Here is an 18,468-nt window from a genome sequence, read left to right as displayed (position 1 = left end):
CCGCGCTGCCATTTTAACATTATGAATGCCCTCCTCTGCCTATGACCTTTGTCTACACCTATTGGCGAAGATTGAGGGAAGACTAATTTAGGGATAATTTGTTACACCAATCAGCCTAAGAGCATGTTTTTGGGGTGTGGGAGGAAACCGGAGCACCCGGAGAAAACCCACGCAATCACGGGGAGAATGTGCAAACTCCCGCAGACACTGGCCCAAATCCACGCATCTGCGCAACAAACAGTGATAGTCACTGAGCTGTTGTGTTGCCCGTCAGATGGTCCAGTTTAAGCGTACACTAACGACGTGAAGCACTAGGCAACTCTCAAAGCAACATCCAAGAGCAGCCCTCGCACGACCCACTGCGTGTATGACCCTTGTTGGACAACAAGGCGGACCGAATCACCTGTGAAGTAAAAGAAAAAACATCAATAAACATGCAAAACTTAAACAGACATTTACAGAATCCCCAGAAGCTCAGAAGTAAGACAAGTGAGCCATACAATATGTTGGAAGATCCGTAGGAATCAGTTGATTCCTAGGGACGTCCCAAGGCTCTTGATCTTTATTTAGAACAGTCTCCTGTATCCCTCCATCTCTAGTCCGCTCATGTGCCTATCTAAGTAAGCCTTAAACAACCCTAGTGTGCCTGCCTCCACCACCCTACTTGGCAGTGCATTCCAGGCCCCCACCACCCTCTGCGTGAAAAACCTTCCTCTAACATCCAAATTATACCTCGCCCCCCCTCACCCTAAGCCCGTGGCCCCTCGTAATTTTTGTATCCAACCTAGGAAAAAGCTTACCTCTGTTCACTTTACCTATATCCTTCATAATCTTATACATCTCTATTAGGTCTCCCCTCATTCTCCGCCTTTCTAAGGAGAACAGCCTCAATTTGCCCAATCTCTCCTCATACCTCAGTCCTTCCATACCAGGCAGCATCCTGGTAAACCTCCTCTGCACTCTCTCCAGGGTCTCCACGTCCTTCTGGTAGTAAGGTGACCAGAACTGGACGCAGCACTCCAAATGCAGGCGAACCAACATTCTATACAACTGCAACATTAGACACCAGCTTTTATACTCTATACCCCTCCCTATAAAGGCAAGCATACCATACGCCTTCTTTGCCACCTTCTCCACCTGTACTGCCACCTTCAAGAACTTGTGTACTCGCACCCCCAGGTCTCTCTGCTTTTCTATACTCTTAATAGGCCTACCATTTATCGTGTAACTCCTCCCTCTTCCAAAATGCATCACCTCGCATTTATCTGGATTAAATTCCATCTGCCATTTCTCTGCCCAATATACCAGCCTATCTATATCCTGCAGTATTGCCTGACACTGTTCCTCACTATTAGCAAGTCCAGCCATCTTTGTGTCATCTGCAAACTTGCTGATCACACCACGTATTCCCTCTTCCAAGATATTTATGTATATTACAAATAGCAAAGGTCCCAGTACAGAGACCTGCAGCACACCACTAGTTACAGACCTCCAGCTAGAAAAGGACCCTTCCACTACTACTCTCTGTCTCCTGTTACCAAGCCAGTTCTCAATCCATCTAGACACCTGTCCTTGTATCCCATGAGCCTTAACCTTTTCCACCAACCTGCCATGAGGGACTTTGTCAAACGCCTTACTGAAATCCATGTAGACAACATCCACAGCTCGTCCTTCGTCAACTGTTTTTGTCACCTCCTCAAAAAATTCTACCTGCATCATAAGGCATGACCTCCCCTTAACAAAGCCATGCTGCCTATCACTAATCAAATTGCCACACTCTAAATGCATATACATCCTATCTCTAAGAATCCTTTCCAACAACTTCCCTACCACTGACGTCAAACTCACTGGCCTATAATTACCCGGGTTATCCCTACTACCCTTTTTAAACAATAGTACCACGTTCGGTATCCTCCAGTCCTCTGGGACCTCACCTGTGTCCAAAGAAGAGACAAAGATTTGCATCAGAGGCCCAGCAATTTCCTCTCTCATCTCCCTAAGCAGCCCAAGATAAATGCCATCAGGCCCCGGAGATTTATCAGTTTTAATACTACCTAACAACCCTAACACTTCCTCCCTCGTAATAGATATTTCCTCCAATGGGTCTACAACTCCCTCCAAGACAGTACCGGACAACAAGTTCCTCTCCTTCGTGAATACTGACGCGAAGTATTCATTCAGGATCTCCCCCATTCCCTCGGACTCTAAGCATAGTTCCCCTCCTCTGTCCCTAAGAGGACCGATTTTTCTCTAACCACCCTTTTGTTCCTAACATAGGGGTAAAATGCCTTTGGATTTTCCTTAATCCTGTCTGCCAAGACCATTTCATGCCCCCTTTTCGCCCTTCTAACTCCCTCCTACTCTCTCTGTATTCCTCCAATGCTCTCTCCTTCCCAGTTGCTTAGACCTAACGTACGCATCTTTTTTCTTCCTGACCAAGTCCTCAATCTCCCTAGTTATCCACAGCTCTCTAATCCTACCTTTCCCACCCTTCCTCTTAACCGGCACATGTCTTTCCTGCAACCTTTTCATTTGTCCCTTAAACGACTCCCACATGCCAAACGTGGACTTGCCCTCAAACAACCTCTCCCAATCATTATCTATAAGTTCCTGCCTAATCCGGCTGTATCTAGCCTTCCTCCAATTTAGCACCCCCCCCTTCAGACAGCACTCATCTTTTTCCATTAGTATCCTGAAGTAGACAGAATTGTGGTCACTGTTTGCCACATGTTCCCCTACTGCAACCTCGACCACCTGACCAGGCTCATTTCCCAGAACTAAATTCAGTATAGCCCCCTCTCTAGTCGGGCTAGCTACATACTGCTCCAAAGAACCTTCCAGCATACACTTTACAAATTCCTCCCTGTCCAGACCTCCAGCCCTAGGCACCTTCCAATCCACCCCAGGGAGATTAAAGTCTCCCACTACAACAACCCTATTTTTTCTACACCTGTCCAGGATTTCTTTACATATACTTTCTTCCACTTCCCACGGGCTTTTGGGTGGCCTATAGTATACTCCTAGCATAGTGATTGCTCCCTTCCTATTCCTGAACTCCACCCACAGCGACTCAATTCCTGACTCCTCTAAATTATCCTCCCTCTGCACTGCTGTAATGTGTTCCCTAACTAACAACGCCACTCCCTCTCCTCTTTTTGACCCTTCTCTGTCACCTGAAACACTTATACCCAGGAATATTTAGCTGCCAGTCCTGCCCTTCTTTTAACCATGTCTATGTCACTGCAACCGCATCTAAATTCCTTGCAAACATTAAGGCCTTAAGTTCATCCGTTTTACCCGTTACGCTCCTCGCGTTAAAACAGACGCAGTCCAGACCTCCAGGCCCACTCGTGTCCACCTTCTCCCAGATAATTTTTCATCTAATCCTACCCTGTCACCCAACTCGCTCCCAATCCCAGTACCTACTGAGCTATTGGTTTCATCCCCATCCCCCCTCCACATTAGTTTAAACCCTGCTGAAACACTCCAGCTGACCTCTCAGCTAAGATATTTGTGCCCTTCCCATTTAAGTGATCCCCATCCCTCCTATACAGGTGCCCTTCTCTCACGAATACTTCCCAATGATTTACAAATGTAAAATCCTCCGTCTTGCACCAATCCTTCAGCCAAGCATTCAGTTGAAGGATCTCAGTATTCCTAGCTCCACCATCACTAGGCACTTGTAGCAGCCCAGAGATTGCCACCCTGGAGGCCCTGCTCTTCAGCCTGGCACCCAACTCCCTAACTGCTTACGTATTTCCCCCCTGCTCTTCCTTCCTACGTCCTTCTCACCTATATGCATAATTACATCAGCTTGGTTCCCTTCGCCCTTCAATATTCCTTCTACCCTCTGTGAAACATCCTGTACCCTTGCTCCAGGGAGGCAAACTACCATCCTGGAGTCTCGCTTTTGCCCACAGAACTACCTGTCTATTCCTTTAACCCTCCCAACTCCCACCACTAACTCACTTCTATTCCCCTTCCCTCTAAGGCGTTCCAGTCCTCCTGCCTTCCCACTGGCAGACCACCTCCCCCATTTGTTGCCCTTCCCTTGATGTTTTGGGAGGCTACTACTGGGGGTAGCCTTTGGACCATGACCCTTCTTTTTCCTCTTCCTAACGGTTACCCACCTGTCCCCCCTCTTAGGCCCTGGTATCTCCAGTTGACTGTGATTCCTATCCATTATTGCTTCGTTCTCCCTTACTAGAAATACATCCTCAAGCCGCAGATCTAACTCTCTGACCCGGTCCCTCAGACGCTGCAGCTTCCAACACTTAACGCAGATGTGGACTTTCGGGAGACGAGTTGTCTCCAGAAACTCCCACATATGACACCAAATGCAGGTAATTCATCTCCCAGTTGAAGTTGCCATTTACCTGAGTACCTTTGGGGATCAAAACCCAAAAAGGGACAAGATGAAAGACAACAACGGAAACACGCACCTTGCCTACGCCTGCTCTCGCCTAAGCCCAGTGAGCCAAAGCCCTTACAGCTCTCACTCTGCTCCCAGCTCACTCCGCTGCCCGCTGTCTACTGTTACCTTCTTTTTATATTCTGCGCTACCTTCCCGACTACCCCTGCACCTAACTTCCGCTACGGAGAGAAAAAACAAAAACCCCGCAAACCGGAAAAGGAGAAAAAAAACTCAAAAAAAATACAGCTATTCAGTCACTCACCACCAGCCACCAGCACTTTCCAAATACACTGCTCTGAGGAACAATGAGTCCCAGTAATCCAGGAATCTAAAACCCACATTCCTGCACAAGCTGTTAAGCCATGCATTCATCTGCCCTCCTCTCCCATTTCTTGCTAATGCATGGCACTGGGAGTAAGCCAAAAATTACAACTCGGGGTCCTGCCTGGGTCTTCTGCTTAGCTCCCTAAATCCTTGATGCAAGACCTCATCCTTCTTTCCATCTACGTCATTGGTATCAATATGTGCTATAAACATTACCTTATCACCCTCCCGCTTCAGGAAGGCCTGCAGCCATTCAGTGACTTCTCAGACCCTAGCACCAGTGAATCGTATTGATTGCTATAGTAGCACCTGTTTGTTCTCTTGCCTTTCCTCTTTCCTGCACCTCCTGTACAGATAGGGTGCTTGTGGTGCCAAAAGTGTAGCTCAGTCTGCAGTTCGTGGAGGAACTAGCACCCTCATCAGCCTCCAAAATGAAATGCCAATTTGCGAGTGAGACCCCAGGGAACTCCTGAACTACTTGCCTGTTACGCTTGGACTGCCTGGTAGTCAACCATTTCCGTCCTTCCTCAGGTCTCTTCAGCCTGCGATGTGACTATCTCGCTAAATGTGCTATCCACAATGCTGTCAGATTCACCAATGCTCCACAGTGCCTACAGCTACTGTTCCAGCTCCAAAACACAAGCTTCCAGGAGCTGCAGCTGGACACTTCCTACACACGTGGTGGCCATGGGCACTGGAAATGTGCCCAGCCTCTCCTGTGGAACAAGAAGAGTAAACCATGGCTTTGAGCTCTCTTGCCATGACAACCTTTTAAGTTTAAACACATTAGAAGACTTTTTAAAAAGAAATAAATTAAATAATTCCCCATCCTTGCTTAAACAATGACTTACAATTTAATATGGTTTGGAACTACCCACCAGGACTTGCTCACTCCACTGGACTTATAGAGGTAATAAAGGACACAGCAATACTTCCCTCCCTCACTTCCTTAACTCTCATGTTTCACTTTGCAGCTAGCGCTCTATGCTGTTGCACTTTAGGCCTTGCTTATATATCTTGGGCCTGTCTTGCTTCAATAACCAGATTTAACTGGTTTAATTAATTTGCTGCTCCCTATAAGCTACAGCACCAAGAGAGTTTCTTTTTTACTTCTCTTATGACTAAAAAACTTAAATGTCTACCCTTCAATTATCAGCAGTTTGTCATATTTTAAGAAGGCAAAAGATTAAGATTTATTCTCTTAAACTCCCACACTTGCCTCAACTGTGTTTCACTTTCTTCAGGATGCACTGTGGGAACTCACCAAGGCTCATAAGACAGTACCTTCCAAACCCATGATCGTTACAATTTAGAAGGACAAAGGTAGCAAATACATGGAACATCATTATCTGGAAGTCCCACTCCACGTCATGTACCATTTTGACTTGGAATGATATTGCCGTTCCTTCGCTGTTGCTGGGTCAAAATCATGGAACTCTCTCCCTCACAGCACTGTGTGGGTACCCACACCATAGAGACTGCAGAGATTCAAGAATGTAGCTCACTGCCACATTTTCAAGGGCAAAAAATGCTAGCCTATCCAGTGATGCCGTCTTCCCATAAATGAATAGAAAAAAATTTATTAAGAAAACTGTATTCCCAAATGCACAATAAACTCGTTCTTGTCTGACTGAATAAAATTCTAAATAATTTTTTTTTTTGAAAGAATTTTGTATACTTGGGTGTTGCAACCTCTTTCAGAGGCGAATGCTCTGGTGATGTGTGTAAATATATATATTTGTAATAGTAGAGATATTCTCCAGTTGATATTTTTAGCAATATTGTATAATAGATTTGAGTTTCCAAGATATCACTATACATAGTGACCAGAATAATTTGTCACCCATTAAATTAGCTTTACTACTGTTGTATGACTTAATGTATCAAGTTGAAAAAGAGTAACTGACACTATCCTAATTTAAACTAGGAACATTAAAGTCAATTAGAAAATTGAGTAGAAGCAAAATCTCCTTATTCCCTGACAATCCTATCTTGCTAAACTCAGTAACAAGCCAAAAATGGTTCCCCATCAGTTCTTGTGTGTCTGGACAGATATAAGTTAATGAAAATTTATATATAACAAACACTAGTGAAATAAAATATTATAGATGCATTTTTAAATGGCAATGCATTTTGATAGGAAATAATAAATTATGATAAAATGTTTATAATCTATTTTTAAAGAAATTGCCTTTACCAGCTTATGTTAGCTATTTTCACAATAGCATTCTATTCATCCACTATCTTCGTTCCTGCATTGGTGTCATTCACCATTGATTAATCCTTTCTTTTTGCAGTCAACAGTCTGCATGGGTTCATGCAGTTGTTGAACTAACAAAACGGACAAAGGGAAAGGTTCATCTTACAGCTGTGGATACTACAGTAAATGAAAGGTTAGCCAGTCGATATGGGGTGAGTAAATGCATAGAACCTTAAATATTTTTAAAGCCTGTCGCGTCTGTGCTGGCTGTTACTAAAGCTATTTTTGTTTTCTCCCCATAACTTTGTATTTTTTCTATTTCAAAAAGCAAATTTTAGCCTTAATTGTTTACAGTCTACATAAAGCATTTTATGCACAGCAGCTTCTATCTAAAGAAACTTCTCTTAGTATGTCACAAAATTTATTTTGTGATAATTTCTTACTGAAGAGTACTTACTAACTCCCGAACAAGAGAATATTTCCGTATTGACTATCTAAATTCCTTGTAATTTTAGAAACTATTAAAGCTTTCCTTTCCCAGTCACTGGTCCAGTGTTATTATATTTCCAGCTAAAAAGAGTTTCCTATATCTGGAATCATTACTTGTGCTCTCAACTGGTGTTCTTTTCCAGTCATCTGGAGTGTCATCTATAACTTGAGTCAATCACCAATGATAATGAGAGTGCCACTCCTCATGGAGTACCCTTATCAACATCATCAGTGGCCTGCTTGAACTCTCTGATTTAATGCAGCAAGGTCCAGTAACTGAAGATGCACCTTTGCTGGTGCCGGTGTAGCACCTTCTGGAGTTGTCATGATAAGAATAGCAACACGGACATCTGGGATCCAAGCAGAGAAAACCAACAGGCTGCCTGCCCCTCATCCAAGACTCAAGGAGAACATTGCAGCAAAATGTTCAAGAGCAGAAACCACAACACTGGGAAGAACACTGAGTGGTTCTTTGGAGTTTGTCTCACCTATAAGTGTGCACCTTTTCTCTTTTTGAACACAATCTAAGTACTTGGCACATGACCCCAGATATGGGAGCATGCATTCTTTAATGGCAACACTAGAAAAGAGGGAAGAAGTCATGAAGAGAACCAAAGGGGAATGAAAATACCAGATAGACATGGGTAATTTATTGGTGGCAGAAGTGGAACCATTCCAGGCTGTGCCTTCAATGAAAATGACCTTCCAGGTTGCTAAAGGTGTCTTTTATCATCAAACTCCTGGGTTAGAAAGACTCAGCCAAAATGTGTCTGGATCAAATGATCCTTGATTCCTGTACCAGCCCAGGCCACCTCCTTCTGCAGCTGGGGCACCTCTCTGTTCTGCATCTTCCTCCTTCATCTTGTTTCTCTCTTCTTTCTCTGATGAATTGTGTCTTTCCAATGCCTCATCCTCTTCAAGATCACACCTCTCTGGATGACCCTTTCAGGAATGCACTGCAGATTGCCAACGGCTGGTCCTGGCACCTTTCAGTTGTTCTCCCTTTTATGGGCCCACCTAAGTTGGAGATGTGGCCATGATCCTCCTCTGTTGCCACCTCCATGCATCTGCTTTGTCTTTGATTCAGTGTGAAATCTTGCACTCTCACCAAAATCTAAATCTGGCAATCAGCAAGCAACAATGAGCTCTCTAAGAATATTAATTGGCCTGAAACCTGAATCAGGCTTTTTTTTGGCCCACTCTCCCTGTCCTTGGAAAACTGCCAGTGGCAGGAATGGGAAACCAGCATACCAAGAGCAGCAACCTCCTGCCTCCATTCCCAGCACACTTGGAACCAAAAAATCCTGCCAAAGCAGACTTTATAGTCTGTAGACAAAAAGCAATATTTATGGTCATTTGGGAATTGAGTAAGTTGAAGCACCAAAGTGTCCCTGCCATTTTGAGTTAAGGAGGTGCATTGAAGCCCTGCAGCTCCACTATTGGTGAAGAGTAAAATTATGGATTGACTGGTTGAAAAGGCATTTTCAATTGTAAATGTGGATATGGCAATATATAATCACTTTGAAAGTGTACACAGAGGTAAGATTTTTAATAAAAATGGATGTAAGATGTGTTAATTACAAATGAAAATAATTTTGGCAACTGGTTTTGTGATTTTAATATTCCATTTCTCTGAGAACACTGTTAGAGAGGATTACAGCATGGAAACAGGCCCTTCGGCCCAACTTATCCATGCTGCACAGTTTCTCTATCTGTTTGGATGATAAGTACAAAACAATTAGACACATGTTCTTGGCCAATTTCATTATTTCTTTCTTACAATGAAGAATTACTTGGTTGCACATTGATGCAAAACCAGCATCATAATTCAGGGAAATCACTGCTAACTGCTGAAGATGTTCTTACACCACTTGAGCTTCTCAACAGCTCAGCATAATGTAATCTAACTCAGAGCTAAGTTTAAAAATTTTCCATGGACTTGTTACCAGCCAAGATTTATCCTGAATCCCTACAGCTTTGAATTTAATTGATAGCCTTTCAAATGCAATTTTATCAAAATCCTTTTGGAAATTGATGTAGCCAAAGTCATAAAGCTTATTGCAGTCCACTTGGGATGTCAAAATCGAGGGAGATGATCATGCAGTATGTTTTGTTTTTGAATTCATGTTAAACTGAATTTAACTAGATTATTTTTGTAGAAAAGGTTCTCAAATTTATTCCTGATTCAACTATTTTTGGTAAAATTAACTAATTGAGTAAAATGAGGTTGGGGGGAATGATCCTCCCTGCCGCAGCCCGTCAGGAGACTCAAGCGGAGGCCATTCAGCACGCTTTCCGCGGGGTGCCACAGCCCCTGCGAGTGTCCCGGTGTCGGATTTCTTGTGCCGTCAGTTTCACACCAGAAATCGGCGCGGAACTGCATACATTATGGTAATACTCATTTTAATATTATTTCCATATTGTTAACGAGCCCAGGACTGAAGTCTCCGGGCCCATTAGTCTCTCCCCCCACCACCGAGAGTGTTTCACTCAAGCGGGGATTACAATATCTTCACACTAATGGGGAGCTGGTGGCCTGATCCACTTGGAGTGAAGGGGGGTGGCATTAAGGCACCCAGGAGGTTGGGGGTAAGGGATCTTGCCCCCAGGCATTGCCAGATTGACAGTGCCAGTATGGACCCCTGGCACTGCCCAAGGGACAAAGTGGCACTGCCCACCGAGCATTGGGCAGTGCCAAAGGGGCAGGGCCTTATGGGGCAGAGCCTTTGGGGGGAGATCGGTAGGGGTGGGGGGTTACACTACCACTCTGCAGCTGGGCTGCGTACAGAGGGAGGAAGGCCAGCAATTTGGGCTGGCCATTGGGATGGGAGGTGGGCGGGGGGCGTGTGTGTGGAGGGGGTGATCGGGGTTGCAGGAGGTGGGGGAGTGATCAAGGCGGGCCCGGAGTGGGTTGGGTGGGGAGGCTGGCCTGGATAAGTCCTGGGGCCCGCAATCAGTCCATGTGGGGTCAGTGAAGCAGCAAAAAGGGGTTGCAGGTCTGGCTAGCGATCGAGAACACCAGGTTTTAGTCCAACCGATTTATTTAACAATAGACAGTTTAGAGATTACTGAACTGTCTGTGCTTTATATGCTCTGTCTGAGGCCAGAACTCTCCATTCACCTGACGAAGGGGCTAACCCCGAAAGCTTGTGAGTCTATTATCAAATAAATCGGTTGGACTAAAACCTGGTGTTGTCAGACTTTTTACTGTGTTTACGCCAGTCCAACGCCGGCATACCCACATCATAGCGATCGAGAGGCAGGCAGTGCATGGCTACTGTTCATGTTCACAGATCTGTCAGCGCAGCGGCTCACTCAGCTGCTGGCCTCTCCTGTAGGGATAGGACCCGACCCCCAATTTTGCATGTGAATCAGCTAGTACAATCTGCAATACACGAAGTGTGGTTGATCCCTTTTGAAGCTCCAGCTGAAAAAAACAGTGGATTTACTCCAGCTTTTATGCAAATTCAACACTTAGAATTGTTTTGGGAGAATCACCCCCGTGGTCTGTTAGTTCACACTTTTTGGAATGCAAACATCAGATTATCCTATTTTCAGACTGCCAGTGCCTTTGCAGTGTAAATTGATTTCTTTGTAATTTTCAGTGCTTCATGAAGCTCCTCCCAGGCTTCCATCAGCACTGTGGGGTAAATACAATCAGGAATTATTTTTGTGCCTGTCTATGCTTCCATTTAATAAAGATTAAAGTAATAAGTTTTACTTTAGATATGTTTACCTGGAAACATATTGGCCAGAATTTTCTTGCCCCTCCCATAAGTAGGATCTTCGGTCCCACCGGTCAATGAACATTTGAATGGTTTGCCCTATCTTTCCAAGGGGAACTCCTGCCCTGGTGGGGCCAGAAAATTCCTGTCATTCACTTTGAAGTTCTGAATAAACCTGCCATCCTCACCATTCATCCATTCATCATTGTCTTTATAGAGATTTTTTTGAATAATTTAGCTTTCTTATTGTTGCAATTCTACTGTTAATGCAGCATTTTCTGATTGTGTGTGGCTATCTTCAATCTTATTTCCAATGTTTATGGCCTATAAAATATTTGCAATAATATGACCAATCTTGTGCTATTCTTCAGGTTATTCCCAAGAGATTCTACTTGGACCACATTACTACTTAGATTTTTACACTCTAGTAACATGTTGTTTCAATATTAGCTTCCTCCCTTTACTTTCTCCAGATTCCACCTGAAAGTTTTACGTAAATATTTAATTGCCAGTTCTGACTCAACAGCAACTACATTTAGGTTGCCATTTCTATGCTGTGCTCTTTATTTTTAATCAATACTGTAGTTCTCAAGTTTAGTTTGTTTTATTTTATGCATTAATGCACAGCTATTATCATTTGGCTTTCATTGGTTTTGCACTTTTTTTGCATCTCATTTTGTATTTCATTGCATTGAACCACTTGATCTGTCTGCTAGCCTAATCTAATCTATCCAAACCTCTCAATCTGAAGCATGCTTTTACTTCCAAGCTCTCCCACTGTACCTTTTTGTTTTTTCCCCCTCTTGTTTCTGTCATTTATTTTAGCTCCTGTGGTGTAAATTAAGCTCTCTGCGAGGTTATTGATTCCAGTGTAGTCCAGTCTGATGCCCAAGAATAGGAGATTTTTTATTCTGCACTCTTATAGCAGTATAACCATATATTTATTCCCTAATCTGCGCTGTTGGGCAGGAAGGAATGTCCATGTGCCCATTATAGGCACCACCTGCAAGATCATAAACCTTCCCTTTACCCTCTAGCATCTCAATACATCCCCGCCTCTCCTTTGCTGTGGCCTACCAGTCAGACCCCTTCCAGACTCCAGTCTCGGCTGCATGCCAACCAATCTGTTTGGTCAGCATCTGTCTATGGCAGGATTTCTCCCCAGATGCAAGTGGAAGTCCCATTTTGAAATACTTAAAGCTGTCCTGCTAATATCATCTTGGGGCAGCCAGATTTTGCTGTGGTAAGGAAACATTCCTATCATAGCTGAATTACTGGAGTTATGCAAAGGCAGTGAGAGATGATTGCACATCTGACAGCCTTGGCAGATATGTGACAATGTGAAGATTATCTGGATATTAAGCGTGAGTCCTGAGAGCCTAGGCGTGCTACTGGGTATTTGATGGGAGTACGTTGCACTGAGCAGAATGATAGATTAATGATGTGATGGTTAAGAGGTGAAAATGCTGTCACAAAACATGTTGCTCATCTGAGGTCATTAGAATTCATGTGGTTTTCCAGGTCAGCTTTTTTTATTCATACATGGGGCATGGACATTGCTGGCTGGCCAGCATTTATTGCCCATCCCTAATTGCCCTTGAGAAGGTAATGGTGAGCTGCCTTCTTGAATTGCTGCAGTCCATATGCTGTGGGTTGACCCACAATGCCATTAGGGAGGAAATTCCAGGATTTTGACCCAGCGACTGTGAAGGAGTGGCAATATATTCCCAAGTCAGGATGGTGACAGTCTTGGAGGGAAACTTGCAGATGATGGTATTCCCATTTATCTGCTGCCTTTGTCCTTCTAGATGGAAGTGGTCGTGGGTTTGGAAGATGCTGTCTAAGGATCTTTGAATTGCTGCAGTGCATTTTGTAGATAGTACACACTGCTGCCACTGAGCATTGGTGGTGGAGAGAGTGGATGTTTGTAGATGTGATGCCAATCAAGCGGGCTGCTTTATCCTAGATGGTATCAAGCTTCATGACTATTGTTAGAGATGCACCTATTCAGGCAAGTGGGGAGTATTCCTTCACACTCTTGACTTGTGCCTTGTATATGGTGGATAGGCTTTGGGGAGTCAGGAGGTGAGTTACTTGCACAGTATTGCTAGCCTCTGACCTGCTCTTGCCAAGAATTGACTTCCATGGCTTCTAGCTCTCTCTCTATCCTTGCCTAGTGAAAAATTATTGTTCCATCCTTCTGCCAACTACATAGCTAATGCCTCCAGCATATCTTTCACTCTGGAGCCTTCACTTTCACATTGTATTCAATTTGCCATCATTTAAAATCCACCAATATTATTCATTGCAACTTACCTCTATGTGGAACAACCTGCATTTAAAAAGAACCCACTGGCCGAACCCCGTGTATTACCTCTGCAAAATAGTGCCTAGCATCCTGCAACAAGCTTGCAGTTGAGATTGGTAGGCCAAATTTGCCTACTGCTGACCTCAAACAGAACCACAAATTGCAAAATCCACCTCAAAAGACTGAGTAGAGAAATTTCTAACCCCTGGTGTAATTTTAAATTCCAAGCGTGAAATTTTTCCCAAATTTTTCTGAGTATCAGGTTTAGACTAAAGACCGGCATTTATCTCTCCAGATGCATAGCCAAGATTTTACTCCAGATTTTTTGGCACTCCGTGCATGGCAAATCTGATGTTGAACTCGATTTGGTTTATGCCATCATTCTCATTAGAATGTAACCGGTGACAACTTTGTATTGGATGTGACCAACACAAGCTGTGCAAGCTGTAAGGGTCAGCTGACCCAATAAACCATGGAACCAATTACAGGATGATGTGATAATCAGCCAATTCACTATAAATAAGAACCTGTTGGGAATTGTGGTGAGCTCGGAGTGGCCCAGGGCAAGGCCCCAAATTTGGAGTAATGATGTTTCTTTATTAAACCCTTTCTTTGATTTATAAGTTGGAGTAAGTTTTGTTGTATTTTCATTAGCTGCATTTTGAAGAGTTCCTTCTGAAGAAATATTGGTAGCAGAGGAAAACCCTTCATAACTTGCTGCTTGTTTCTGAAGAAGTGTTATAATCTTGGTAGAAGTAAACCGGTGGGATTTGATTGTCCCCTGTCTTTTCAGATGCTGAGCCATATTGGCAATGGAAGGCAGAGGTGGAAATGTGGGCCCTTGTCACCACAATACCAAAAAAAAGCACTTTTAATTAGGAGCAGGATAAGAAGCTAAGTATTTACTGACTGGATGGCAGATGCCCTAAATAGAGAAGAAGGGCTACAGCTCCTGCTGCAATACTTACATAAGTTTTACCAAAAAGATGAGTTCTTGGAGAATTATGAATTGACAGAATTAGGAGACAATAGACTCCGATCAATATGATGGATTTTGATAGGGGCTGTAATAGGCTAATTTAGTTTGAAGATTCCAGGGGCAGTATTGGCCTTTAAGTTGTTGGATTGTGCAAGTCTGTTGCAAATTGATACTCTTTGCTAGTATGTCATCATCATTAAAAAAGTTTTCAGAAAACAGTCTTTCCCTGCCATTTTGTTCGATACAGACTGGAATGCCATAGTACCCAAAACAGAGGAGTCAATGGTGGCTCAGTCACATGCCAGACCAAATGGTACATGAAGGCCCTCAAACAGAGACAGTTACATTAATAACAAACTTAGTGTTGAAAACAGTTATAACTGATTTTAAAATGGGGAAAGAAGACGCACATGGGAAAATGATGAAAGATGTTTAAATTAAAGGAATGCTAGGGGGACTATGAGTCACTGTTTCCAATGAGAATCCCCATACCACTACATTGTAAACTGTCCGAAAAGAAGAAATTGTGTCTTTGAAATCACACATGGCACAAAACAGGTGAAAACCGACAGTGACGAGGATCAGGACCAGGAAGGCATTGTTTTGCTGGCAGAAAAGTTGAGTCCCATAATGAGCATCCTGATGATAGACTCATTCAACTGTGCTGTTTTAGATAGTGAATCTGCATCCATTGTCTGCAGCCAAGATTGGCTAAATTGTTATTTAGGATCTCTTGATCATAAAGACCAAAATAAAGTAAAAGAACATGCTTTAGATTTGGAGATGACAATGCCCTCCAAAAGGGTGATACTTCCCTGAAGGATTGCAGGAATCAGTTTATTTGTAAGTACAGATGTAGTTTCCAGTGATATATCTTTGTTATTAAGCAGGTCTGTGATGAAGAAAGCTCAGATAACCATCGATTTGAAACAGGATAAAGCTGTGGTATTTGGGAAAACTATGGACCTACATTTTCCAAGATTTGGTCATTATTGTCTTCCTTTAGGCAAACCAAAATTATCAGACCAAAGTATTCATGGCATATTAGTGTTGCTAACAGACAACAGCATGATGGACAAAAAAAAGATTATTCTGAAACTCCATAAGCAATTTGGTCATCCAGAGACTGAGCACACTGCTGCAGAATGCAGGTTTGCTGGACAAAGGATATATTGATCTCATAGAACAAATATCAGCCCAGTGTGAAATTTGCATAAAACTGCATCCAGTCATGAGTCTACCATTAGCACGAGATTTCAGTGATTTAAGTGGCAATGGATCTAAAAATATGGGACAAGGACAAAGGCATCTATCGATGGAGCTTCGTGGACATGGCCGCCCAGTTTAGCATATTCATGGTGATTTACAGCAAAGATAAAAAGACCATTATAGATATGACCCTTCCATTGCTTTCCATTGTTGTTTGGAACAGGATTGGGAGCACTGTCTAAATTTTTAATGGACAATGAAGATGAATTCATAAATGATGAGTTTCAAGATGTGCGTGAAAATTTAAATATTGTAATAATATACACTGCAACAGAGAGCCCATTCAGCAATGGCCTCTGTGAAAGGAATCATACAGTTATAGATGACACGTTGCGTAAAAATTTGGTGGATCAACCGGGCTATAAATTTCAAGTTGTATTAGCATGGGCAGTACACATGAAAAATTCTTTACAGGTGGTGGGCTATAGTCCTTACAGTTGGTATACGGGAGGAATCCAAAATTGCTGTCAGTATTAACAGTTGCTCCCCTAGTACTAGAAGGGATAAGCTCCATGTTTTCTGCACACTTAAACACTATGCATGTAAGGAGAAAGACCTTCATTAAGGTTGAAGTTTCAGAACAGACAAGGGTGCTAAGACATTGCATAAGATCATTGGGAGTATAATTCGAGAAAGGGGATAGGGTCTATTAGAAAAGAGTGGGCAAAAAAGATTGGAAAGGGCGTAGAAAAGTGATAGGAACAGACGGCAAGGTAATTATATTACAACATGGTAACCAGACAGTGTGAGCCCACTCTTCAAGCTTAGTGGGAATTGTATATGAATTTGGAGCATCTTAGCAAGATGCAGAAGTGCACAAGACACCTTGACCTCACGTGCACATACCTTGAGCTACGATGAGGATCAGTGAACTATACATGAGAGGGAATCAGGAATCTGATGATCAACAAAATACCAGTGAAGCAGAGGATGAAGTTGCTACTTCAATGGTTCAGCTATCCAAAGTAGTCACAGTGGTATCATATATACCCGAAAAGTCAAATGACTGGAGGGATGCCACTATGATCGGGAAAGTACAAACATCGGCTCAACAAGAGCGAGGGCAAGAAGCCAAAGCTATAGATTGGGAAAATGGGGTGGACAGATGGCAGAAAAAAAGTGAAACTTAAGACCTGAGGATGAGACAGTAAGCATTCGTCACAAATCTGTGCTTTTCAATATCTTGGTCTTGATATCCAATAAAGTACCTTTCGTGTAACGGTGAGTCAACAGGGATACCTAAAGAGTATTGATCCCATTCCCATTACTAGAGAATGGTCAATGGCAAGAGAGGAATGGGCCAACAAAAAAAGAAACAGAATTGTTGAGGAATATGATAGGATAGCTGAATTGGCTGTGTACACAGTCAAGACTGGATGGGAGCTATAATGCCCTAGAACTCAGTAATATGTTGAAGCGCACCACAGCCAGAGAGATCTTGCAGGCTAGTAAAACATTAAAAATGCTAAAATAAGAGGAATGTGTAATGGAATTCCCAACACTAGGAGAACCAAAGATATGAAGTTAGTTGCGTTTAGTGATGCTTCACGTGCCAGTCTACCAGATGGACATTCAAATGGTGCTGAATTCATAATATTCCTGGTAGGTAAGGAAAGAAAATGTTGCCCCTTGTCCTGGGGAGCAAAGAAAATAAAAAGGGTGTTCAAAAGTACATTGGTGGCTGAAACCCCAGCGTTAGTGGAAGAATTGGATATGGAGATATATTTGTCTAACCCATTAACAGAATTTTTTTTATGGGCACATCGGGTAAGAAAGTACCAATTGAACGTTATGTGGACAATCGGTCTTTATGGGACAATGTTCGTTCAACAAAAAGTGTAGCAGAAAAATGACTAAGAATTGATTTAGCCAGCATTAAACAAATGCTGGAAAACAAACAACTGACTATTTTACAAAAAGGGGTGCAGGTACTGGAAAGTTATTAAGAATACTGGAGGAGGATTGTCTTAAATTATTTTGAAAACAAAATTTAAATAAAGGGAATCTGTTAGAATGTAACTGGTGACAACTTTGTATTGGATATAATGTGATCAATGGTAACAAGCTGTAAGAGTCAGCTGACCCAGTAAATCACAGAACCAATTACAGAATGATGTGATGGTCAGCTGACCAATTGACTCACGATAAATAAGAGCCTGTTAGGAATTATGGTGAGCTTGGAGTAACCCAGGGCGAGGCCCCAAGTTTGGAGTAATAAAGTTTCTTTATTAAATCCTTTGATTTATAAGTTGGAGTAAGTGTTGATATATTGTTGTTGTCTGTATTTGAAGAGTTCCTTCTGAAGAAACAGTTCTGGCAGAGTGAGGCCTGACAGAGCTGGCAAGGCCAGTTCCTCAGAGATCGGGACATCCCAATCTGCGCAAAAAATATCCCCCCCTCCCAACTGCCCACCCACCTGACCCCACGGACATGGAGGACCTCCTTACTGATCTTATCATAGAATCCCTGCAGTGGAGAAAGAGACTGGCCCATCAAGTCTGTGCCCACTCTTTGACTACTGAGTCCCACCCCTGCCCTATCCCTATAAATCTACACATTTACACCACTAATCATCCTAACTTACACATCCTAGGGTGCTAAGGGACAACTTAGCATGGCCAGTCTAGATACCTGCACATCTTTGGAGTGTGGGAGGAAACGGAGCACCCAGATGAAACCCTTGCAGACACGGGGAGAAAATGTATACTCCACACAGTCACCCAAGGCTAGAATCGAACCCAGATTCCTGATAATGTGAGG

At 43.0% G+C, this 18,468-nt stretch overlaps 1 protein-coding gene across 1 annotated transcript in view; it reads left to right on the top strand.

Moving 5' to 3' along the window:
• Positions 1-18,468, top strand: part of LOC145345576 (protein disulfide-isomerase A6-like) — a 66,910-nt gene that overhangs the window by 26,767 nt on the left and 21,675 nt on the right. Inside the window, exon 7 of the mRNA XM_080193414.1 lies at positions 7,036-7,150. Within this exon, the coding sequence (XP_080049540.1) occupies positions 7,036-7,150 (115 nt within the window). The remainder of the gene's footprint in view (positions 1-7,035; positions 7,151-18,468) is intronic.

This window comes from Carcharhinus amblyrhynchos, chromosome 7 (genome assembly GCF_965287045.1).
Source record: "Carcharhinus amblyrhynchos chromosome 7, sCarAmb.v2.hapA, whole genome shotgun sequence".
Classification (NCBI taxonomy): Eukaryota; Metazoa; Chordata; class Chondrichthyes; order Carcharhiniformes; family Carcharhinidae; genus Carcharhinus; species Carcharhinus amblyrhynchos.
Note: the sequence above shows the minus strand (reverse complement) of the source record. Positions and strands in the feature narration are given on the sequence as shown.